General features: G+C 51.9%; 1 protein-coding gene across 2 annotated transcripts; it reads right to left on the bottom strand.

Moving 5' to 3' along the window:
* Positions 1–1,408: 1,408 nt before the first annotated feature.
* On the bottom strand, positions 1,409–16,898 carry WNT4 (Wnt family member 4; the record flags this gene model as incomplete). 2 transcript variants are annotated; one of them, XM_083876860.1, is made up of 5 exons in its annotated part: positions 1,409–2,228; positions 2,446–2,588; positions 2,908–3,039; positions 5,505–5,740; positions 16,822–16,898. In XM_083876860.1, the coding sequence occupies 5 exons, from the start codon at positions 16,896–16,898 to the stop codon at positions 1,761–1,763; spliced, it is 1,056 nt and encodes a 351-aa protein (XP_083732986.1). In that variant the 3' UTR covers positions 1,409–1,760. The 2 variants fall into 2 exon arrangements, with proteins under 2 accessions (XP_083732986.1, XP_083732987.1); XM_083876861.1 differs by lacking the exon at positions 16,822–16,898 and adding an exon at positions 5,878–5,939.
* Positions 16,899–26,009: the final 9,111 nt, after the last annotated feature.

The raw sequence follows: 26,009 nt of genomic DNA, 5'->3' as shown, positions 1-26,009 counted from the left end.
GAGGCAGCTGGGCTGTGCTGGGGTTTGCCCTAAAGCAAACCTCCCTCACCCTGCACTGCTTCAAGTCAGTTGTCAGCAGATGGTGCCTGGAGACCTTCCAGTGACCACAGGCTCTCCCCCAGCCCATCACTGCCACGCACAGATGGGATTTCACATATGCCTGTGCATTCCCCCAACCTTTCCCCCACTCAAGGAAGAACAAGAAGACTGCAGATTTTGCAGGGACCCTTCCTTCAGCTGGGAGGGTGATGGCCACAGCTCTGGGCTCTCCTGGGCCATGCAGGGAGCTCCCTCCTACACAGGAGGGCTCAGCAATACTGACTCCTCACCTGTTGTCTTGAGGTGACATTTTGAGGTTTTTTTTCTGCTTTCCTTTTACTTGTTGACTCATAGACCAGTGGGTGAGTGAGAGAGGAACTGGTTCACTTTCCACCTTCCCTTGCAGTGCCCCTCTGCTTATTAGTTCTCCAAATATTTCACACTGCAGCCCAACAGCAAGGGCTCTGCACTAACCCAGTCCCAGGCAGAGGGAAGCCAGCACAGGCAAGACAGCACCCTATCCTCGTGGCAGGGCCCCAGGGAGCAGGACAGGACAGCTGGGGCACTGATGCCCTAAATCTGTGACCAGGACACACATGGCAGCATCCCTCTGGCTGAGTCCTTCTCTTGTACCTTCCTAAAGGTGAGACAGCAATAATGGCAGAGTACCAGCATTCCTCCACCCCCAACAATTGCTTCACTTTATACTTATGTTTTCCTCAGGATTCAGCAGGATAGGGACTGTTCCCAGTGCCTTCCTAAGTGAGGAGAACAGGCATGTGAAGGAAAAAGAGGAGACCTGTTGTGGGATGTGTGTGAGGTGGGGGGCAATTATGGGGCAGAGGAGAAGAAATCAACTTGGTTTTTCTCCCATCAGCTCCCAGCTCCACTAAGAGTCAGTGGATTGCAGGTATCACTGCCCTTCACTGTCTCCAGTGGAACCAGGTACTGGAGAAGAGATGGGGGAAAGGGAGCATGGTGGGACCATCGTGTCCTCCAACAGCTCTAAGCAGCCACTGAGGAGCTTCTGTAAATCAGAGCAGCCACTGGAGCTGCTCCAAAATCCATCCACTGCCCAGGAGGCATCCGAGCATCCCGCAACACGGAGGTGCAGGATTGTCTCACACTGCCCTCATAAACTGATCACCTTGGCTGGGCTCCACGTAGAACTTAACTCTTGGAGGACAGTGCCACCCTGTCACCACCTGCCTGTCCCTTGCCATGCACCTGGCTGTGCTCCTTCTCTTCCTGAGGCTTAGCCAGGACAGTGGTGCTCCAGGATGCTCAGCATGTGCCTTTAAACAAACAAAAATAACTGCAACAGAAGATTCCAAATGCTGCACTACCCTTGCCTTAAATACTTCTTGTCTGCAGCACCAAAAGCAGCAGGAGCCCATTTGATGGGAGTTGGCATCACACAGGTCTCCAGACAGCCAGAAAGCAAATGTGTCTGCTGGCACAGGACACCAAGGGGCTCTGGCTTCAGCAATAAATACAGCAAAGCAGACAACAAAACAAAATAAAAAAAAAGCCAACAATGATCAGATTTTTTAAACTTTAAATATTTTTTTCTTTAAAATCTGTTTTTCTCTGTGGTTCTGTCTCTGTAAAGAGCTGTGCTCTCCCTGCAGCATCTGGGTCACTTCCTCAGTCCTGGCTGTGGGGTAAGGGAGAAGCAGGGTCAGTTAAAGTGGGTACAGGTTGGTGCTCTCCCCTGTGCATCACCGGCACGTGTGGATCTCCACCACCCGATGGCAGGGTTTGCACTTGACAGAGCAGCACCAGTGGAATTTGCAGCTGCACCTTTCCACAACCTCCACTTCGTCCGTGTGAAAGCCGCGGCCGCAGCACATCAGCTCGCAGCCGTCGATGGCCTTGGAGGTCTTGTTGCACTGCCGCCCACTGGTGCCCAGCACCCCGTTCTTGAGGTCATGGTCACAGAAGTCAGGACTGGAGTCCAGGTAGACGAGGTCCTCGTCTGTGTGTGGCTTGAACTGGGAGTTTTTGGGCACCAGCACTTTGGTGGATCCGATCTCGCTCTGTTCGACCTCTGTGGCACCATCGAATTTCTCCTTGAGGACGTTGCCCACTTTGCGGAAGGGGGGCATGGCCTTCCAGCAGGTCTTGAACTCGCACGAGCCCGACACTCCGTGGCACTTGCACTCCACCCGCATGTTGTTCAGGATCGCCTGCAGGAACAGATACGAGGGACAGGACGGGATGGTCAGTGTGGTGTGGATGTAACAGGGAGGGTTAAAGGGATGGGGTCTGGGAGGGCACTGCAGAAAACACTGCTGGGTCGGTATGGGGTTAAAAGAAGCCCAAATGGCTCAAGCCATGGCTGCAGAGCCCAGCTAGGATGCTACAGAGCTGTGCCAACTGCCTGGGTTTGCTCCTTGCCATTACCTTCCTCCCCGCCTCGTTGTTGTGGAGGTTCATTAACGCTCTGTTGGAAGAGGCCCCTTTGCTCCTCTCCCGGATGTCGATGAAGGACTGTGAGAAGGCCACGCCGTAGGCGATGTTATCGGAGCAGCCTGACCACTGGAAGCCTGAGGCAGAGAGCACAGATGAGTCAGGTACTGCCACCCTGTAGTGCTTGCACTCTCCAGCCCTGCTCTTCCTAAAATCCAGCTGGCCTGCCCCCCTCTTGTCCTGTTGCCTACTAGTCTGCATCACATGAGAACAGGAGAATCTGGGGAGTGTGGTCCTGGGGAACACATGGACAAGACACTTTCTGTCCTGTGGGTGATACACCCGGGTAGGTGCCTTTTTGAGGCAGTCACACGGACTAACCAAAGTTTTATATTTTTAAACTTTTCCCTCCTTTCTGGCTGGCTCCAGAGAGTGTGTTTGAATTCGGACACTCACCCTGAGGGCTGCCCCCCTGCACTGTGCGGTCACAGCCACACTTGTCCAGCTCGCCGCTGCTGCAGGCGCGGGTCACGGCGAAGGCCACCCCTGCCGAGGAGATGGCATAGACGAATGCTGCCTCCCTCGTCCCTGCAAGGGCACAAACCACGGTGGGAAAGTGTGCTGGGTTTGGCTTCTCTTCTCCTCTGCCACAGTCAGGATGGATAATACACGGGAAATGTAGGATTGAGATCGGACTCGGTTGTTTATTAAATCTTATTTATGTACAGACTCACGTACTGTGAGCTCCAACTGGCATGCTAGGAAAATGAAGTAAAATGGAGAGCTTCTAACTCTTTCCAAGGTTATTTAAGTGATAATTCCCTAATAACATAGTGACACCTATATTATTTATGTTTTTGACCCAATAATGACCACCCAAGGCCCACAGTGCAGACCTTTTTCACCCAATTACAGAAAACTACCTAAACCCATGAAGTACAAGGAAGAAGAAGGTGAAGAAGAATGACAAAGACAACATCTGAAATCCTCCATCTTGACTCATATGTATTACTATACACCAAACCCCCAAATTCTAAGTTTCTAGGACTCCAACTGGAAAGGTGGCAGAAAGTCTGAGGCAGCACAAGTGGGAATTCTGAAGGAAATGCAGCTTGGTGGCCAAAGGCCCTTGCTGGATTGCCACATGTGTCTCTTCTGCTCTCCCTTTTAACACTGGTGTGGCACATAAACCCCCCTGAAAAGCTGGTCTGAAAGACAGCTCTTGGCAAAACACACTATACAGAGCTATCAGGCTTTGTCACTTCTTCCTAAGATGAGACAGCACATGCAGGACCCTCATTTTCCTCACCCCTAGGGATGCTGTTTGCTTAGTGCCAAGCCTGAACCTGACTCATCAGAGACCCCCTGGGTGCTGGAAATGTTCTGCAGAAGTGAGGGCCCATTCTTGCAATAGTGAAGAAACTGGGAACTGCCCCACAACATTAAAAACATGAATGGCAGGTGAATGATAAGTCCTGGCAATAGGAGAGACAGAGGCTGCACTGCCAATGTGGTCAGAGCTCTCCAGAGCTTATGGGGAAGAATGTCTTGCCTTGTGCTTGCAGGGCACCTTCTGCCATGAAATCTGTTCTGCATCCAAAATAGCTGTCTGTTTTTCACATCCAGGAACATTCCCTGCAGCTGCAGATCTTTGCCATCCTCTTTCGCAGAGTCCTGTAGCTCACAATGCCCCCAAACTATCCTGCAAAACCCTGTTCTGCTGCCAGAGCCCCTCACATAACCCCACTGGTGTCCAGGGTGCAGAGCAGTCTCAGCTCTTGTGTCTACCTATGTGGTGCCACATGGTTGAGAAAAGCTTGTTTGGGAAGTTGGGCACATCCCTGGGTATGAACACACAGAGTAGCAGGGGCAGGGATCAGCTTTAGCAACACACAAATCCCCACTATCCTTCAAGGCTGGCTGGGGACACAAACCCTCCATTCCTGAGCAAGGAGGGCTGGTATTTGGGGTGGTCCCATGCCTGGTACAGAGGGGGCACGGCTTGTGAGCAGGCATCAGCCGGTCAGACAGAGGGCAGCTACTTTGGTGGTCGCATCCAAGACTTTGGTGGCCCAGCTGGCAGTGGCTGGGGAGGACCCAGCCAGTGTGGGGACTGAACCGACTCCAAGTTAATCGAGGTTAATAGTAGGATCATGTTGGTCGGTTTGTGCTGTGGCTGCCTAAAAAGAGACGACTTTTAGTTTCTGGTATTTCTGGTATTTCCAGTCCCTGAACCTTCACAAGAAGAGATCTTCACCCCTGCATTGAGGGGAGGAAAGTCAAATAAGGAGCCAGGGGGATGCTTTGGTCTAGGGGTCCTGGGGTGGGAGGTGGGATAGTGCCTTAGAGATAGCACCTGAGAGGAGGCAGGGGATGCCTTAGTGATCTTAAGGGGTTGCAGAGGGGTTTTCCCCTCTGTATCCTCACTCCAGTGCTCTGGTTTGATTACAGTTCTGTGCTTCTGGGAAGTCAGGGTGCAGCTGGGATCAGAGGGGCTGGGGGCTGCCCTGGCCATACCCAGCCTTGAAGGCTGGTGGTGGGTGATGATGCTGCCACATGTTCTTCCCATGCCAGGCTGCACCACCCCTTCCTCCTGATGGTGCCCCCATTGATGCTCTGTTCAAGAGTGGCCCCATGCTAACCCTGCAGCAGCCACCACTGCAGCACTGCCCAGAAAGAGACTGAGTAAATGCACCCATGGCATTACGGAGTAGAACTCAAGGGTTTGGTGAGGAAGAGATGAGACCACAGGGTGACTTTAGGGACCTTTGTTCAAACTTGGTATGTCCTTATCAATGGGTGTGAAAAAGGTTCAGGAGAGCTGAGGAGCAGCAGGAGTCTGGATATGCTGTACCCAACACAGTGAACAGAGCCCTGCTGAAGTGCACAGTGATCCATCAGCCCCAAGATCCAACACTGGATGGGGCATTCCTGACCCTCCCCAGCCACCAGCTCAGGAACAAGCAGGCAAAATCCCACCTGCAGCCCACCAGACTGTGTTTATACCTATTCCCCCAGCAGCACCACCCCAGACACTTGTCTTTGCAGCTCACCTTGTGTCACCACCTTGCCGAAGACAGGCAGGGTGTCCAGCGTGGAGCAGTTCCAGCGGCGGTTGCGGAACTGGTACTGGCACTCCTCGATGGCCAGCTGGGCCCCCCGTCGCACCGAGTCCATCACCTCCAGGTTCCTCTTGCACATCTGCACCTGCCGCTGGATCAGACCCTTCAGCTTCTCGCAGGTCTCCTCCTCGGAGATGCTCCCCACTGAAGACAGCTTGGCCAGGTACCTGCCACAACACCAGCACAACAGGTTAGGAGGGAAGGGCTGGGGGAGCCCATATTCAGCTGGGACACATGTTCAGCCTTGCAGAAAGCAACAAGACTGAATTTCTTATCCCTTCCATAGCTGAGACATGCTGCCCACCTGGGGTCACCTTTAAATGTACCACAGCAGTGGCTCTGCAGGATGCATTTTTGGCTGACGGAGAACAAGCCCAAGCAAAACAACCATCCCTGTGCAACCTCGTCCCTGTCTCTTAGGGAGTCCAGCTGTTGGCTCCCCTTTGCCTCTGTTGCCTGCAAGGGAGATATTTTCAGCGCTGTCTGAATGTGCCTGGTCAGGTCTCCTGAGCATCGGCATATCCAAGTGCTACTAGGAAAAGCCAGAGGTCTCTGAAGTCAGCCAAAACAAGCAGGACAGGACTTGGCTGCCAGCTCCATCTGCCACAGCGCTCCCACAGCGTGGCTGTGTGCTCATCACCGGCAAACACTGCCCTCCAAACCACTTCCCTCCTGGAGGCTGCTTTTAGCTGCCCCAGACCCCAGCAGGCAGGGATGGCCTCTGGGAGCTGCCAGGTTTTCTGTCACTTGGGATTCAAAGCAGGGTTTGAAGCAGGGAACCAGAATCAGGAGCCTGCCAGGGCTGGATATCCTCCACCAGCCCAGCTTGTGAATAAGGCCATGAGGTCTTTGCTGATCTGGAAAAGACTGGCCCTGTGTGGAGGGGACCATGTGTTCTGCTTTCCAAGGTGCCATCCTCAGCAGAAAGAGTCACAGAGCTGCTCTTGGGTGTCACTATTAAGGGAATGAGGGAGCAAGCACCTCAAAAGCTCTCAGCATTTCCTTGTCCAGTGTGTGGGCATGATGGTCCCTGCTGCACATCCCAGTAACTCAACCTCTCACTCCTTGTTGTGTTTTGGGCTTGGTGTACATGCTTGCCCATTTCCCACTTCTATCCTCTTGCCCCAACCTCTGGATCACAGAAGGAGCTCAAGATAGACCCAGTCAGATTTTCCAACAAGGCTTTGTGATAATCCAATATCCTCTACAACTATTAGTGACTGTTGGTAGGTGTGTATATGAGACTCCCTCCTTCCTGTGGCTGCTGGTGGCCACTTCAGATGACACTGTCATGGTGGAGCCCTGATCTGCTGTGGACATGGAGGGTCTCCTGCATGGGACAAGTGTAATTCACACTTGCACCCATCCACTAACCACACTGAGCTTTAAAGTCCTTGAGAATTGCCAGCACTGTCTCATGCTGCTACCTTGTCTGCACCAAGAGACACATGCACTGAGCTTTTTGGAAACTTCATTCCTTGACTCTGCATTTCCCAGCCTTACAGAACTTGTGGGTTTTTTGTTTGCATGTTTTTTTAACTCCCTCTCCCAAGTTGCAACATCCTGCTAAGGATTTTTCTTTTGAAGCTCTGCTTGTCTCCGAGAAGTGACTGTGCAAAAGTGGCTCCTGCTCCCTGCCTGTTCCCATGTGTCCCAGGAGCCAGATCTGCTGACTTCAGCCACAAAATCAAGTTGTCACAGCCTCTTCCTCCCATTAACCCTGCCAGCCTGCCCCAGGAGGAGAGAACAGGATTTTCTCTTCTATGCATCAGCAGAATTATTCACCAGCTTGGTTTCATGCTCACAACTGGGGGGGCCGTGGGAGCCAGGGAGAAAGCTGTCTTGGCTCACGGTGTCTGTGGGGAGTCTGCATGGCGAAATGTCAAAAGTATTCAGTTTTCTCTGTGTGTGATCGCGGAGGCAATGCTCCTCCGACAGCAGCAGGCTGCTGGGGTTTCTGAGCCAAGTGCTGTTAGAGCCTTTATACCAGCAAATCATCTTTGCCCAAGGCTTCCTGCTCCTCCCTGTTAGCAGAAGGCAGGACCTGGAGCACACGGGTGGCTTGAAAAAACCCACTGTGGCCAAACTCAGGACTGTCACCTTTCTGCTGCCCCCCACACCATGCAATGGGTGTCCCCAACCCTGCACTGCAGTCCCAGACATGAGTGCAACAACTGCTGCTCTCACATCTTGCTGCACTTGGCTGATCTGGGAGCCTGGAGGATGTTGAATACTGAGCACACACAGAGTGCCTGTAACAGCTGTCTCCTCCCAGGCCCAGCCATCATTCCAGTCTGGGCATGGGGAAGATGACACACAGCAGAGTGGTAAGATTCAGCTGAAGACAATCTGGATTATTGACCAGCTTTGAGCCTGGAAGCCAAGAAAATCAGAATCTACCTCCAGTACCAACCCCTTGTGCTGATTTGGCTTCCCCCTCAGCCAGAAGTTCCAGCAGCATTTATCAAGCCAGGCAAGCAGCTCCTTCAAAGCTGGGACACTGGTCCTACAGATGAGGAAGTGCCTGCTTTGAGTGCAGACACACTGGCAGAAGAGTTCTGTGACACAGATGCGGCACCCACATTATTATCAGCTCTGCTCAGGATGGGCCATCATCTCCTTTTCTAATGTATTTCCCAGCTGGAGATTCTCTGGGCAATGTGGAGTAATAAATTCAAAGCATGCATAAAGGAAAGTGTGACAAGAGCCTTTCAAGCTTTTCCAAGGAGATGCACCTGATAAGGTGCCTTCCCAACTCACATTTAATGCTGTTTGGGGTGATAAAACAAAGGCCAAGGATGCTTCAAAGATAGGTACAGCTCCCCAAGAACAGGTCTGGTAATTTGTTTTGCAAGGCAGACAAATAAGATGAAGCTATCCAGAACAGTGTTCTGGCCTCTCTCCCCCTTGACAGGCCCTGTGTCCTATCACCCCTCCTCAGTCTGTATTTGCCAGCCCCTCTGTGGAGATGGAGACAACTGTGCCTAAAATACTGTGGCCCCATCATGTTACCAGTTTGTTACTGGTCCAGGAGAAGCATCACTGCTTTCCAAAAGACATAGTTTTCAATGGGGGAGGAAGCTCCCACCCTGATCCCTGGTTCAGGATCCAGAGGTTGAGTCAAGCATTTCAGGAAGGACTTTTGCTGAAGGACCTCAGCTTTGAGGCTCTCATGTGGCATCTCATCACACCACACTCAGGTAGGAACATCTCCCCTTCCCCTCTCTGGGGCAGATGAAGAGTGAGGTAAGAGCTGGGAAACATGCTCTGCCCTCATCAGCACTGAGAGATGCTTCCACCTCATGTTTCTCAGGGCTGTGGAGCACCAGGGCTGTCAGGAACCAAACCCATCTGCAGCATCCCACGGTCCCCATGGAAACCTGGCTCCGGCACTTTGCCTGGTCCTTAACAAGAACTTTGCTCCAAACTTTGTTTCCCTGGGCTGAAGTGGCAGAATCCACAGCCAAAGGCTTTGTCTACCTGCACAGAGAGGCAGACAGGCACAGCAGAGGAATGCAGCAAACAGCTCCTGCCCTCTGCAAAGTCTCAGTGCAGATCCCCACCGTGACGTCACATCTCGATTGCTATGCAGAGCTCTAGATTATAATTTAAGTCTCACATGCAACCTCAAAACAGCCCTGCTTGTGGAAAACAAACCCAAACAATGGCGTATTTTCTTCCTTTTCCAAGACTGGGCAAAGAATGTTTCAAGAGGAGAGCTGCTGCCCACACCATTTTTTCAAGTTCTGTCTTCTTGCTTCATCCTGGCCTTGTACATTTCTTGTCTGCTGCCTTTAAATCCAGGCAAGTCACTTGCAGAACAGATTCCCTCTTAAGAGTCATAGATTTAGGAGAAAACTGACAGAAAGCCCTTCCTTTTTTCCCATCTGAGGTATTGAGATCAGGATTGAAGTCTCATAATTTAAGCAGCTGAAGCTGAAGCACTCTGGAGGATGGTAAATAAGTAAATCTCAAATCCAGGGAGCTTTGGAAAGGTGGGGGATGTCAGAAAGCCCTGCTTAAATAAAAATTATGATAATACTTTCATGAGGAAGAATAATTGGTGAAATGACAAGAAGACATTTAAAGACCCACAGCATCTGGCAGATAGAGCCAGGAGGAGAGGGGAGAAGATTCCCTGGCATGGAAAGGTGTGGAAATTTCAGTAACTGGCAAATACTCAACTGAGGTGGGTAAGAGAAGATACCTTGGGGAAAGCAGAGATCTCTGGTGTTTCTTTTTTTCAAATAAATAAGTTTCAAATGTGAATTCTTTGTATTGTCTCACTTTGGGAATATTTTCCTAAAGATGAGAACTTTCAGACCCAGGCCAGTGGCATCCCTGATAAACCACTCAATAGATGTTCTGAAATCAGGCTCAGAAGCTTCACCCTGCTCAGCAAATACTCAACCTTCCCACAAGGTTGAGTGGCCAAGGCCACAAAAGGCTTGTCCAAGCCTTAAACTGTGAAGATGATTCAGCTCTGCTCCTGTCTGAGAGGCAGCAAACACCCCCCTGCTTGTGGAGTGATCAGCAAGCACATCCCTGTGCCTCCTGAGGCTGCAGGGACACTCAGCAGTGATTTGGGACTGTCCTCAGGGTTGTGACTGCTCATGCAGGCAAGTTTTTACTGGGGAAGAACTAAAGGCTTGTTTATAATGTGAAAAATCCATGGAAAACTCCCATGCACCCCTGCATGCACCTGTCTCCACAGACAGATCCACGCAGGGAGAGGTACTGACCAGTGTCATGGCTCCTTGCCATGAGCCATCCTGCAGATGTGGAGAAGTGTTTTTATCTTTGCCTTGTTGCCTTCTCCTGCCAAGCAAGGTGAGTGAAGCCACGGAAAGATGTCTCAGTCTGGCAGGGCAGGTGATGCTCCTGCAGGCCAGAGAGCTCCCAGGGTTTCTCACACTGGGCTCAGTGCCAGCCCCCCTGTGCCAACAGCACCAGGCTGGTAGGGCCCACCACATCCATGGTTCCCCAAGCCTGCCAGCTTGGGCTGCTCCTGGCAGGATTTGTGAGAGACCTGCAAGGTTGCCCTTGTCCAGCTGCTGGCTCTGTAGCACACTTGGCCCTCCCAGGGACCAGGAATCCCCCTCCTGGGATTTGACATCCTGCCTTTCTAAGTGTAAACTGTGATTTACAAATCATCATCTGAGAACCTGTCTAGTCTCTTTCTTGGAGAGAAATGCAGCTGTCTGCCTCAGTCCTTCCTGTCACAGCCAGGGCACCATCTCTTGGCTCAAACCTGCTTTTCACACCTACTCTTCATCTCCAATTAACAGCTACCCAAAGAGGCAGCCAGGAGGAGGCAGTGCTATGCCTACACCTCCATCCCTCAGCTCAGGGGTGAGCCTACACCTCCAATCCTGTCCCCCCTCCCCTGGACCCTGTGTCTAACCCCATGTGCACCCAGCAAACAGCCAAGCCCCAGCCACTGGGGGTGGTTTGCCTCCCCCATCACAAGTCTTTGGGGACACTGAGATGGCCAGCTGCTGGTCCTGAGCCACTGCTGCTTTTCTGCTTTCTGAGCATGTGGGGGCAAAAATCTCCACTTTGTAATTAATAGGAAAGAGCAGCATGGAAGCTGGGAAGAGCCTGAAAGCATCTGTTTTGGAAATTTGCTTTGAATGCATAGGGAATTTCCTTTACCTCCTTTATAAGCCAATAGAAGCTACTCCTGGATTCAGGTACAACACCTTGGCCTCGTTGCAAGAGGAGGCAAGTGCAGGCCAGCTCCTGCAGTGCTTCAGGCTAGACTTGGTTGAAGAAAATCTGATGAGTTTTAAGTTTTGATCAGAATTTGCAAATACGTGGCAAAAAAAAAAAAAAAGCCTTCTAAAGGATTAGTCTGATCTCACCCAACTTTCAACAGACCCCAGGCCACTCTCCATTGGCCAAGAGACTCAATTACTTTTCCCCAAGTAATTTCATGAAAGCACAATACTGGCTCCAGTTCTGCTGAGCCAGGCAGATCCTGCAAGGCAGTTCCTGGCTGTGAAGTGCAGCAGCCCATGGCAGCAGCTCCAGAGAGCCTGGAGGATGCTGCCAGGGGTCACCCACAGGTGTCAGGGACAGACACCCCTGGCTGGCCAAGGCAGAGGTTACCTGCCCTGAGTATCCAGAGCAGAGTCTACCATTCAAGCAGCCTTGGATGAACTGCAGGTTTTGTGGATTCACAAAGCTTTCATGCTTTAAGAAAAAAAATCGCCAACTATTGTAAGAGCCAGTGGCATTGAACTTGTAAGGAAATACAGAAGAATCTCCTAGAAACTGTTAACCTCTAGGATTGCTCAGCAATTTAGTCATTTTAAGAAAGTGGCTGTGATGCATTTCTCTACATCTACAAGGATGAATTAATCAAGCAGACAGTAGCTCTGAGCAGAGTAACATAAACACTTTTTTGCTTCAATGCAAAAGTCCACTTCTGATTCATGGAGCCACATCAAGCCATTGCAAAAAGGAAACCTGCCTCTTGCTGTTGCTCATATTTGGAGCTTTTATCCAGTTCTTCACAGCCTGGTGTGCAGAGTGGTTTTATCTCCCTCCTGTCCATCCTCCCTAGAGTTAGGCTCTGCTGTGAAAGACATGGGTGTAATTTTACTTGAGGCTTTCTGAGGAAAGGACAGAAATGCCCATCACCAGTGAGGAGCTGGAGAGCATGGGGCCCTCCTACACCCTTCAAACACAGCCCTGAAGGGCGTCTGCCAACAGAACCACCGCTCAGAAACAAGCCAAACTTGTTTGGAAGTCCAGTGCCAGGACCATTGGGTGCAACCTGCAGGGTACAACCCACAACCAGTCCATTTTCATCATTGAGCTAAAATTAGCTGGTATTTTCAGAAGTGGAAAGACCTCCAAATAAGTTAAAATTAAAATATATTTCCAGCAGTTTCAACTTCCCACCTCACAGCCATGGGAATTCCATGGGCTCATGCACCAACCTTGTGGATCTGACAGGATCCCCAGATCAGTGAAAAGGAGCCCTGAGCATCCCAGAAGTGGAGAGCCACTCGTCCAGACCACAGCATCTCTCGAAGTAAGGAAATTGCTCATCAAATCCAAATGGTGAAATCTACCACCCTGGCTGCTGGAACAGATGTGACTGGGGAACCTTCCTGGCACTGTCCTCACAGCAAAACCCAGGAGCACAGAGAGGGGAACAGAGCTTGGCAGGAACAGCTCTGTGTCAGAGCCAGCTGCACCTGCCAAATCTGCGCCATGGCAGCACAGCGTCTGGAGGGAAAATGCTGCATGGGTTCCTCACCAAGAGGAAGAGGGGAGCATTGCAATGATGCAAAGCATCTTGTGCAAAATTAAACTATGCCCAGCTCCAGGTGAAGTGATCTCTCCCCACTACCAAAGCTGTGGAGACTCACTGAAAAGAATTAAGCCTGGTTTAAAACCAGAATGATGCAAATGCAGGACTCCAGGCAGGCTTCCTCTCAAATCCTCTGCATTGCATAATGACCCAAACAACACGAGTGTTCCAGCTGCTCTTGCAACATCCCCACTCCTGAGCTGGCAGAGATGGGCACAGAGAATTGGGTCCCCGTGTTTGCAAAGCACCCTGTGATGTTCAGATGAAATGAGGCCAGGGAAATCTAAACTCCTTTTATCCCTTCCTCACCAGCCCTCAAAAGTGGTTAGAGAGCAGCTGCTTAGCCAGGCTTGTTTGGACCCTCACAATGTCTTCAAGCTTTCCCAGAGCATTCAAATTAATTTTGTTTTTTTTAAGATTTTAAGAGCCCATCTGTGCTCCTGGCCCTTTAAGCCAACCCCACGCCCAGACGGAAATTTTAAATCCCTGTAAAGAATGGGTAGACAGAGCTGCTGGTGGTACACCCTGCTCTAAAATGGCATAACCACATCTCAGACCAAGCAAGTCCATATGGAGAGCCTCCTCCAGAGACAGTTTTAGCTGCAAGAAAATGGAAAGAGGCTGTGATGATTCCCAGATAGTTTGAAAACCAGGAGTCTCACCCCTAAAGGACCTTACCCTGTTGTATCTGATGTATTCTGTTTCTGTTCTCTCATCATTCAAACCCTCTGAACAGCTAAAGAGCAAGGCAGTGGGCCCCAGTGCCTCATGCATTTAGTGGATAATTAAATCCACAACCCACTTTGCACATTTTCTAGTGCACTTCTTCATGTGGACTTCCTTCTCTCCAAAATAGGTAAATAAATTAATAACTAACTAAACAACTGGACTGAACCCAGAGCCTGGCACTCCTGTCCCAGCTGTGGAATGATGCTTCTTTGGCCTGAAGTCTCTGTGAAACACCCTCAGCATCAGGATGGGTTTGGAGCAGAGGAGGCTTTGCTTCCAAATTCAACCACATCACTGCACGTGTGGGTTCAAGAGTCTGTAAAGTGCAAGTTGCTTTGAAAAGTAACTCCTCTGCTTCCCCTGTGTAAAGCACAGCTCTGGACCCCTTCAGAGATAAAGCAGAAGCCAGAGGGACCTTCCTGTGGACAGACAAGAAGATGTAAAAGGCTCTATCTACAGCCCTTTATTTAATTTACAAACCTCTGCCTGAAGAGGGAGGAGGCAAATCTGCGCCTCCAAAGGCAGAAGGAAGAGCAAGCCTGAGGCTTTCACAAGGAGTGGGAACAGAGCATCTCTTCAGATTTGGAGAACAGAGGCTTTCTGGACAGGCAACAAACCAAGCAGCAACTCCCCAAACTCACGACGCTGAGAAAAAACACCTGAGGTTTGCTGCCTAACCAGGGACAAAGGTACCTTGGCGTGTTTAATGGACAGATCTGGCGAATCCCTTCCAGCCACTGCGGCAGAGTGATCCCTTTGAGAGATCCCTACATCGCCTCCTTTTTACAGGGGATGGGGCAGCTCCTCAGACCCCCCTGCAGGGCCCAAAGGAGCTCTCTCTCTCCCCACAAAGCCAGGCTTACAGAACCCTCAGCTCCAGCTCTGCGAGCGGCACCTCTCCAAAGCGAGTCTGTACAGGTCGAGAGAAGCTTTAGAGCTTTAGGGGGAGAGGAAGGGAAAAAAAAAAAAAAAAAAAAAAAAAAAGGCTCACAACCGAGCTTAATCACTAATCCAGCAGGTTTCTGGAAAAGCAAACTTCACCCCGCGCTGCCATTCCGAGCACACACCTCTGTGTGAGCAGAGCAGAGCAGAGCTCTGGCTGTGCCCGGCGGGGCTGGAGCGGCCCCTGTGCCGGGCACGGGCCGGGATAACGCCGGGCATGCCGAGCCCACACACGTGAAGACATACGAGGCACACTCATTCCTCGAATATCTGATAATTCCTGGGATCCTTCTAACTCTGTTTATTGCCTCCGGCAGCCTTTGTTTCTGATGTGAGAAGATAAACAACGGGAATTGTCTTAATCCTAAAGGCAAAGAATAAAAAGCACTGAGCGGGGGACGAGCCTTTTATCACGATACATTTGAAACATCAAAAAAAAGCTGACCCCCTTCCTTTGAAAGGCACTGAAATGTATCTGCTTTTCCTCCCCTGTTGGCAGGAATGAGCCCCCCGCGCCCACCCGGCTCTGCCCGCACGGGCGGCTGCACAGAGCCCTGAGCGGAGCATCCCCCTCCGCCTCCTCTCCCAAAGCCTGGCCGTGCGGCGCCGGGGAGCCAAGGGAGTCCCAGCTCTGCGCATCCCTGCGGGGCAGCTTTGCTGAGCTCGCTCCTGAAATCCCCAATTCCCGCCGTGCCCGTCCCGGGGCAGCCCGAGCTGCTCCTGTGCACAGACCTGCCCTCATCTCACAGACCTGCCCTCATCTCGCAGACCTGCCCTCATCTCGCAGACCTGCCCTCAGCTCGCAGACCTGCCCTCAGCTCGCAGACCTGCCCTCAGCTCGCAGACCTGCCCTCAGCTCGCAGACCTGCCCTCAGCTCACAGGGCTGCCCTCAGCTCACAGGGCTGCCCTCAGCTCGCAGAGCTTTCCCCAGCAGGAGTTTTCTTCCTGCAGGGAAAAACACTCCCACAGTTCCCAATATACCTTCACCGGAATCATGACAGCTTTAAAGACCACCTTGAGAGCTGCCATGATCCACCCACCAGTTGCTGCAGAACGTGTGGCACGCCGGTGGCTCCATCTGGCAAAGGAGGAGGGGAGAAGCACTAACGCATCCCAGGCAGGCACCTTTCCCCAGGGCAGGACACTCGGGGAGCGCTGCTGACCCGGCATTTCCCCAGGCATTGGGGAGCATCCTCCAAAAACCACCCACAGCCTCCAGAGAGTCCAAGCCTAAAGGCAGGAGCTGCGTTGGGATGGAGGGAGAACTCCTCCCGCGGGGGATGTGTGTCCACCTGAGCGCTGGGAAAGGTACGCGGCACTCGGGATCTTTCAGCTGTGAAACTCCTTATCCCGTGTGCTGTACCTGCCCCTGGTACAGACACGGGTGAAGGTGAGGTGGAGGCGGCCCAGGCTCTGTGCCGGGTCCGTGCTCGGGAACTCATGAGCTCCTCCGGTCAGTGGGAACGCGGGGAGCGGGGGCAGCTCCATCTCCCACCGAACCACATTGATAGGGAAGAACCGACGCCTTGGTTCAAAGTTAGGTGGGAAAGTGCTGTGGTGCTCCATCCCCCTGACCCGGGGAAGGGGAAAGGGGGGGTGTCCTCTTCAGAAAGCAGTCCCACCGCCTTGGCAAACACGTAGGAATTTTCCAGAACGATTTCCGCCCCTGTTTACCTTACACATTATTTCAGTGTTTGTTCAGCGGGTTCCCGATGTCATCGGGCTCCTCCGCGGCGTGCGGCAGCCCCGACACCCGTCCTGCTCCGGCCCGGGGTGAGGCTGGGCGGCCCCGCCGGCCGCAGATCCCGGGCCCGGCACCTCGGGCCGCCCCGGCCCCGCCAAACCCCCCCGGAGCGCTGTCCCCGCCGGGGCATCCGCCAACGCCCGGCCCCGCTCCGAGCCGTGCCCGACCCCCGCCCGCCGGCCCGGGGCGAGCCGGACTCAACAACTCACGGCCAATAAATAAATAAATGGGACAGGGGCTAAATAACCAACCCCACCGGGCGCGGCAACACACGGGCACCGAGCGCTGGGGACAGCGGCATCCCCTGCCCGCGGCTCGGGGCTGGACCCCCCGGCACGGCGGCCAGGGGACAGCGGGACACGGCCCCGGGCAGGGCAGGGCAGGGCAGGGCAGGGCAGGATCTCAGCCCGGGGGTCCGCCCGGCCCCGCCGCACCTGCCCCGCGCCCCCGGGGGAGAACAACAAGTGGCGGCGCCCCCGCGTCCCCCCCTCGCCCCGCGGCTACTCACAGCCAGTTGCTGGCGTTGGCCGAGAAGGTGGCCAGGATGATGAGCAGCAAGGAGCGCAGAGAATACTCCGGGCTCATCCTGGAGGGCAGGCGGGGTGAGAGCGAGCCGGGCGGGCGGCGGCAGCGCCCCCTCCCCGCCCCGCGCCCCGGGCAGCCGCAGCCGCAGGTGGGCGCGGGCAGGAGCGGCGGGCGCTGCCCGCTGGATGCTCCGCTCCCGCCGCCGCCGCTCAGCCCGACTGTCAGCGCGCCCGGCCCGGCCCGGGATGGAGCAGCGGGGCCGGGGGCGGGCCGGGGGCGGGGGCAGAGCCGGCCCCGCCGCTCCCTGGGCGGGACCCGCTGCCGGGGACACCCCCGGGGCGGGGCGGGGAGGGCCCGGGAGGGCAGCGGGGACTCCGGCGGCGGGAGGGCGGTGGGAGTTTCTGCGGAGGGCGGAGGGGGATCCGGCGGCGCCCCCGCCCCGCGCTGCGCCCACCGAGCGGCGCCTCCGGGGGAGCCCCGCAGAGGGGAGGGGCGGGGGGTCCGCACTGGGTGATTTTGGGGTGATTTTCCGGTGCCCGTGAAGAAGCAGAGCCCCGGGATGTCCTGGCGCTCCCTCCCTCAACAAGCGCCGCCTGACCGGGAGTGATTTCCCGGAGTCCCGTTCCTGAGGATTCGCTGGAAATGCCAAAGTGCGTTTGAAAATTCGCAGCTAAGGAGAGAGAGGGGTCTGGGCGGGCTCTGTCTGGGGGTATCTCTGGCGGTTCTGTCAGGAGAGCAGCGTTTGGAGCTGAACAGGGACGAATTTGCAAACCGCCCTTGGCATCTCGGCACGGGCTGCCCCGGGGAGCGGTGCCGGCACAGCGGCTGAGGGCAGCTCTGGAGTGTGCAGGTGGAGGGGGATGCTTGACCAGATATCAAGGCTTCAATTCACCTCTGGAAAAGTCAACTCTTGGGAAACCCCAGGAGCTCCCGACAGCACGGCTTACCCACCCTGAGGCCAAGAGATGTGCTGGGGACCCCTATCTCTGCCCCACCATGCCTCTCTATACCCATATGGGCACAAATGATTTAATTTAAAGCCAGGAGCAACGTGAGCCGCCTGCTTGGTGTGAAATCCAAGCTCCCAGGCAGCCACAACTGTGCACCAAATCTCCTCCTGACAATGTTGTTACTTAGGTCCATTACTAAAACCTCTTGCTACCATCTCTAAAATCTTGCCAAGCTGGTTTGGAGCTATTCAAAATTCCCTTTGTCTTCTCAACTCTGCTTTCCTGTAGCTGGGGCACACTTATTCAAAGCACGGAGCTGCACATATGCCTGTCCAACTTTATTACACCTCCTTTAAAATCCCCGCATTAGTTCCCTGTCAAAGTGAGGATTTAATTTCAAAGTGCTTTGACTTATATTCCAGCTCCTGACAGGCAGCAGCCCACCCTCACCTAGTCATTCATCTGGCTTTCACATCCTTGCAGATTATCCCGGGATGCTGCTGCTTTCCTGCTGAATTGGAGGTTGTTGCTGTGAGCCCTGTCTGGGTAATTCACTGCAACTGGAGCTGATTAATCTGGCTCATCATTTGAGACAAAGCTGATGCCTTCTGGCTTCTAATTGCTCAGGGTGTTGAGTGAACTTGTCAGGAAGGCAAGAACTAAATTGAGAGACTCAGGGGAATGAGAGGTTAGAGGGCTGTGGCTGCCTGGCAAGAGCCATGTGGGCCCATGGGAATGTCTCACTTTTGGGCCTCTCATGTGTTATTCCCCTTCAAGGAGAAACACCAGAGAGTTCGGCAGAAGCCAGAAGGGTGGGCATGGACCCTGGGGTCCTGCCTGGCATGGACATCACAGAGCACTCCTGAAATGCTCCTGGAGCCAGGGCTGGCAGGGCTGTGGGCAGGCTCAGGGTGCCCTGTGGCCTTTTTTGGGGCAGCTGTGGTGGCAGGATGGTGCAGTGGGGGCTTGACATGAGCTGGAAGGCCTCTTGAGACTTCTTTTGGCCTGGGTGAGGAGTTGTGGATCACACCCACCTACTTCTGCAGCAGCTTCAAGCCCTGTTTCCATTGTAGCAGGTGGAGCAGAGGGGACCATCCTGATTTAACCAGCAGGAGGATGTGAATGCCAGGCCGCTGCAGCAGTTACAGCGTGGGATCACATCCACAGCAGGGACTAGAGTGTCCATGGAGTGATGAGTGGTACCCCCATGCCAGAGGGGAGGCAGATGCAAACACATCTGGAGTAAGTCACCCCGATAGGAAGTGCAGTGTGAGCTGCCTGTGGAGATGATAACCCTGCAGCAGGGCAGGAGGGTGTTTATTTTACAGTCTCTGGGGTGGAGGAGGTGATGAGTGTGAACAGAGGACAGAGTCTGGAAATGGGCACTCACTGCAGGGTGGGGTCCCTGGGTCTTTTCAAAGGTGCCCATGAAACACTGCTCAGTCATTCCCTCCAGCCTGCTGGAAGCTGGGTTCAACTGGCCTCTGATTCAGAAGGTGCCAGGCTGCTTTAAAAACCTAAAGCCCAGCTGATCTGGAAGAGAGGAAAGCCCAGATCCAGGGGAATGTTTAAGGGACACAGCAGGTCTCCTGGCCTGTGCATTGCTGCAGAGCCCCTTGGCCAGCAGGGTCCCCTCCTGTGCACCCCTCTGAGGACAGCAGCTGGTGATGGAGCCCCTTGTCACCCCCAGTGTGGGCTGGAGCTCAGTGCTGACCACCCCAGGCTGCAAGGCGTGGCTCTTTGTTACTGACTCTGTGTTGCTTTAATGAACGTCTAACTCCCATTAGATAAGGAGTGTATCCCTTTGATGTGTAAATATTTCCGTGGATGGAAAGAGGAATGAAATGCACCCCAGGAGTGTTTCATGGGCTGGCCCAGGTGTGTCTTTATTAAAAGGGAAATTACCATCACCATATTGCAGGCAAGGAAAAGGGCCAGCAGTGGTAACAGGAAGGGGTTTTCAGCTCAGAGATCAATGTGAAAGCAACAAAGCTTGCAAAAGCCCATGCAGAATTGTAGCCAGGCTCTGGATATAAGTGATGTAAATACAAACTACACTGAAGAGTAAGTGCAGGCAGGTAGCACTCCTCCTCAGTTTTTGGATCTGACTGGTGCTATCAGTCATGGAGGTTGTGAGAGATATTTTACAGGTTCTTTTCAGGTTTCTGATGCCCCGTGGACTTACCAAATGGGACTGAAGGTAGGGTACTCTATAATCTAGAGGATAGTCCCCACCATGGGATGGGGAGAAGAGCTGTAAGAAAAAGGAAAGGAGAACTCATGGATGAATTTGGGGCTGTGGGAATTGGCTCTGAATAGAAATAAATTCTGGTTTGGATTTAATGGAACATAACTATTGGACACTTCAGCAACAGTACCTGTATTAATCCTGTCCAGGAGAAAGGAGAAGCTGTTCTGGGAGCCTCCATGCCAGAACATACAGGACAGTTGTACTCCTTTACAGAAACCTGTGGTTTTTCTGATGAAATTTATTTCAAACTACCCAAACATTTCTGAGTGGCACTGATGCCTGGTCAGAGCAGGGACTGTGTAGGACTGCAGTTCACAAACAAAAGCAGCTTTGCAAACATGAAAATTACTCTGACAAAAGAACTGTGTCCAGTTCATTACAATCAGGGAGTGAGCAGTTGCTGTAACCCATCCTCACCTGGGCATCTCAACACATCACAAGGGCCACTGGAACATCTAGACCAGACTTGTTTTAGCTGCAGGGAAATGTCTTTAGCCCCATATATATTCCAGAGCCAGCTTGGGAATGGACATTTATTTGTATGAGTCTTCAGAAGCAGGTGTTCAGTTCTAACAAATCTTCAGAGGCATCATCTGAAATCTGGCACTGAGGCTGGTAAGATTCACTCCTCCCCTTTTATTGTCAAATAGGGCACTGAAAAAAACACAGAGTGGCTTGAAATTTAAGGACTTTTCTTTTGGATGTTGTCTCTGAACACACCATCAAAATTCCTCTAGGAAAAATGAATGGCTATGGTGAACTTGTGGGTGCTGTCCATGAGGGAAGTTAAGAGCATCCCCAGATATTGTGAATGCCTTCAAACCACACCAATGCAGAGAGAGCCATCTTTTCTGCTGCTCAGATAGATCCTTTTTGACAGATCTGTGGGTGAATTGTCCCCTGGCTTGTGCTATTTACAGAGGAGATTGTTATCCACTCTTCCACAATTCACAGATGCTGGCATTTAAAATATATTTCAACCAATTTCCCCACTCAGGTGGTGCCATCCACACCAGGCAGTGTGCAGCACTGCTGAAACCAGTCTTGATCCAGGTGCTGGACAAGTGGCCATGCCTGGCAGTGACAGCTCACGACTGCAACCTTTGCCCTACTCATTCTGCCCAGGGAGAAAATGAGATTTCAGGCTGGTTGGATACATAACACCCTGATTCACTCCTCTGCAGTGCTCATTATACCTCCAGGCATTTAGGAGCACTGAGACTTCATCCCCTGCCGTGGGAGCTGGGAGAGCCACACTCAGCTGAGCAGGATGGAGGGAGGGATGGAGGCCACCAGGGCTGCAGAGGCTCTTCCAGGCTGGGGATGGTCAGGAGAGGACAGGGCAGGGGTGAACACCTCAGACTATTCATGACTTGTGGAGTTGTTTTCAGCTTATCTTCACACTCAGCAGATGTTGCAGATGATGGAATCCCAGACTGGTTTTGGTTGGAAAGGACTTTAAAGATCATCTCATTCCACCCCGTGCCATGGGCAGAGACACCTTCCACTATCCCAGGTTGTTCCAAGCCCCATCCAACCTGGCCTTGAACACTTCCAGGGATGGAGCAGCCACAGCTTCTCTGGACAATCAGTTCCAGGCTTCACCACCCTCTTAGTAAAGAATTTCTTCCTAATATCTAAACTAGTCTCCTCTCTTTTAGTTTTAAACTGTTCCCCCTTGTCATGTCACTATCTGCTTGTGTTAAAAGGTTATTCTTCCTCTTTTTTTATAAGCCCCTGTAGGTACTGGAAGGCTGCAATGACATTTCCCCAGAGTGATGAGACCTACAACCACCCCAGGTGGTGCCATTGCCAAGGTGCTCAGCCTAAGTGATGTCCATGTCTGTCTTCCTGTGTGTGACCAAGGGGGTCATGGCACTGTGTCTTCCCCACCTCTCTCCTTGCACCACTCAACCTGTTGGTGCTCTTGCTGCTGTGATTTTGGCCCAGCCAACGTGTACCTTGCAGGCAGTGCCTGGGCAAAGAGCAAGGGAGGTCTTGTCCCAAGCCATAGGATTGGTAAGGCTGGTTTGTTTTAGGCTGGTTTGTTTTAGGCTGGTTTGTTTTAGGCTTTGCTGTATGTTCCCTCCATGCCATTTCACCCTCAGTGCCACCATTCCCTTGCCTGCTTTGTTTTGTCACACAGACATGGCCTTTTGAGGATACAAACCAGAGGTGTGAAAGAACAGGAGAAAATCAAGGAAAAGACAGGTGTTGATTTGGATTATTTGGTCTACTGGTAGTGAATAAAATACTGATGGAGAAAAATCTTCTAAATATCTGGAAACAAGAAAAACTGTGCCTGGAAAGAACTTCCAAGCTTTGTCCCATGACAAAGGCCAACAGAGACAAATGACCTTGTCTGGGCCAGTGGAGAAGTCCAGGGGCAAACTCTTCTGCTGCTTCTCATCCAAGGTTTCTGCTTCTCCATGTGTAAATCCCTCCTCTTTAATTTGGCAAAGAGGATGTAGAGTTGCATTGGCCAAGCCCATTGAAAGCCATGTGGAGTATTAATAAGGACAGAGCTTGTCCTGTCTTTGGCTATCAGATAAATGACAAGACATTGGCCTTCCAGCAGAGCCTGGGTGTGTTTGGAGGACATCAAGGTGCCTTTCCCTGCCCTGACTGGGGAATGTTTTAAGTGGGGACAGCATTCTCCCTCCACACCCATCTTCAAGAGGTCTTGAAGTGTTTCTGTTGAACCATCTCTTCCATTGGCTCAGTCTGCATCCACCAAGTGGAGGAAATGGGGGCCTGAGGTATGAGCAGCATCTTTGGGAGGTCGGTTCCTTTCATGAAAGATGCATGTGGAGCAAAGTGTTGGCTGTACAACTTCTTCATGCTGGAGTCAGCTGAAGGTGTGTGGGTAGGGAATCCTGTCCTGGCTGGGAGGAAGAAGCAGAGCTGGGCTTTGGGAAATCCCCAAGGGAGAGGTTGCTGCATTTATACCAAGTGTGAGCCTGCTGCTGTGCTGAAATCCAATTGATAATTGAACCTGATTCCTGAACCACGTCCTTGTTTCTCCTGAAACACATCAAGAATGAAGCTCCTGCAGAAGCACTGGGCTGTCTGGGGCTCATCTGTTTAATCTCCTCTTGTAGCGGGAAATCTCTTATTTTAAGTAACTTTCTTTTCAGAAATGACTAATTAAACAGCAGAACAGGAAACGTAAGAGACAGTGAAATCCCTTCAGCTGTCCAGTGCATTTCTACGTAAATGTGGTGGTAAAATGATGAAAACAAAACCTTTTGGAGACAAAGACGAATGAGAGACCTGGTGAGGCAGCGTTGAAAAATCTGTCGTTTGTTATAATAAAGTGAAACCACTGTGTTTATCTTGTGTCTTGGAGGATTTGGTGCAATTATTCTTAGGAAGGGAGGGAAGCCACATAGAAATCAGAATAGCCCAGATTTTTTTGCTAAAATATTTGTACAAATCAGGTTATTCAACTACAGAAAAGGACTTATTTGGGGCTGTTGCTTCTGAAATTATCCTGCAAAACTGGAAGGACTGTAAATGTTTGGCTTTAATAGCTACATACAATGCAAACCTAATCAGTGAAGCTTGAAATGTCCATGGCAGGGAAGAAAGGCAGAGTTTTATGGCTCTGTGGAGGTGTGCAGAAGACCAGACACAAAAGCTGCCTAATGCCCGTGCAGGAAGGCAGCCCCTGCTCTCCCATCTGACCAAAGTCACTCTGTGGTCAGAGACAACAGGATGGATTTTCCACACCAACATGATCTGCTCGTTTGCCTGGGTTGGTGGTGAAGGCTGGGAGGAGGTGTAGCACAGCCTCCCCTTGCAGCAACCTCCCCCAGGGTGTTCAGGCAGCCTCACTACTCCAGCTCCCACCCAGGCTGTGTGGCTGTGGGGCAAGGACCTGGCAGAAACCATCCCAGCAATTTGGGGAGGAATTAGGGTAGTGCTGTCTAACTTTCAGTTTTTGCCTCCAGCAGAGGCTAAAAATGTTCCACATTGCTTAGAGGTGTCAGGTTCTGTAGCCGTAGGCTGGGAACAGCCCTCAGAACCTCTCAGTTACACATTACCCTGAATATCTCAGCAAATTACTTGCAGCTAATTGAAATAAAGGAAACACAGTGGCTCAGTTTACCTGGAGGACTGTATATAGCAATGCAACCACTGCATTTTGCATTGTTTATAAAATCACGATTTATTATCCCACCTGTCAAACACTGACTTTTTTTTTTTTTTTTTCTATGGTCTGTGCTTCCTTCTCATGTCAATATAGCAGTGTTCATCCCAGCTATTGTCAGTAGTTTCTTATTAACATTTCAGCTCTGGAAGTGCAGAGCCTCCAAATAATCTTAGACATTCCCTAGGATCCCAAAACCTCTGGTCAGTGGTTTTCAACCTGCTTTGGTTTGCTGAGTCTGAAAAATTTTCCTGTGGCAATGCAGACCCTTCTAAAGCAACTTAACTGTACTGATAACAGGCTCCAGGTTGATGAGTTACTTTCTGTGGACCCCACATAAGTAGGGATTTGCAGATCAGAGGTTCAAAAGTGCAGATGCAAGAGTTAAATGGGAGACAGGTAATCAGTCAGATGTGTCATTCTGCATGTTGAATTTAGAGGGGTTCTTAAGTTCCTAAGGCAGGTGTGCTCCAGAAAAACTCTTAACAGAAATCACCAGGAATGGGACTGTGGAAGCAAATTATGGTTGTGGGTAGTTGTGTATGTTTGACTTATGATGATGCAGATTTATCTCAATAAATCTCTGCCTATGTCTCAATGTATGCATGTGTGTATGTGTCTATGTATCTATTTATCTGTCTATCTATCTATCTATCTATCTATCTATCTATCTATCTGTCTATTTATGATCTATGATTTGAGCTTCAGGAAAATGTCCCATGGGAAATCAGTCCTGCAGTGGCAGTGCTGAACCCATCACCTGTCCCCTGCCAGTGGGAATGCTCCTGGACACAACAGGAGCTGTGAGCAGCCCTGTGGTTGCTGCAGCACAGGGAAATTGTCCAGATGAGTTCCACAACACGGGGATTTCTCCAGAGCAGAACAAAGAGATAGGTCATAAATGTCAGAGAGCCAGGGAAACAAAATGCAGAGGGGCTCAGACACAGGAAATTTGGGGAGGAGATGGGATCACAAAGGTGCATGTTCAGGGTCTCAGGTTAGTGAGAAAGAATGAAACTGCTGGAGCAGAGAAGTTCCACTTGTTTAGGGGACAAGCCATGGGCAGGTGGACGTGGAGAGGAGATTAGAAGTGACAGATTGTGTTGTCCATGTCCTGTTTCTTGCCCTCAGTGACCAGATGATGGATGGTGATGGATGGTGGAGCAGCACCTTGTCTCCTTGCTGAGGGGAGCTGCACCTCCAGAGTGGCTCCTTGGGGGGTTCTGGGCAAATGCCTGTGGAAGGGTGGCTGCTGGGGAGGAACTGGACACTCTTTAGGCCTGCTAGACCCAGTGTCCTCTCCCATCCCAGGGGTGGCCAAGGGGTTACCAAGATGGCAAAATGTCCAAGGCACAGGGTGGAGCACTGAGTGCTGAAATGCAGGAGCCCTGCCAGGATGGTATTGGCAAGTCAGTGCACACCAGCAGAGGGGCTCTGGAGTCACAGCTGATGAGGAGGAGATGCCAGGAGCACAAAGGCATGGCACAGAAACCCAGCAGTGGAGATGGAGGGTGTGAGCTTCCCATCAGTCCTGGATGTTTGGGTAAACAGTGCCTCAGAGGGGTGTTAAGGGCACAGGATCTCCCTAACACAGATATTTTCTGAGGCAGATGCTCAGTATCAAGGGAAATGTGCTGTGTCCTGACCCTCCAGGCAGTAAACAGCCTAGAAACTGAGAAGTGGCCATGTTCCTTCTCCCAAGGTTTCTTCAGTGTCCTTTACCTTTGGACCCCTGTGGGTTCCTACCCCAAATGGGTCCCTATTCCTTCTCTTGGAGAGGGAGAAACAGCAGAACACGTAGGGGAAGGAAGGCCTTG

The sequence above is a fragment of the Zosterops lateralis genome (genome assembly GCF_965231275.1).
Source record: "Zosterops lateralis genome assembly, chromosome: 22".
NCBI classification, from domain to species: domain Eukaryota; kingdom Metazoa; phylum Chordata; class Aves; order Passeriformes; family Zosteropidae; genus Zosterops; species Zosterops lateralis.
The sequence above is the reverse complement of the archived record's forward strand: the minus strand, read 5'-3'. Positions and strand labels throughout refer to the sequence as shown.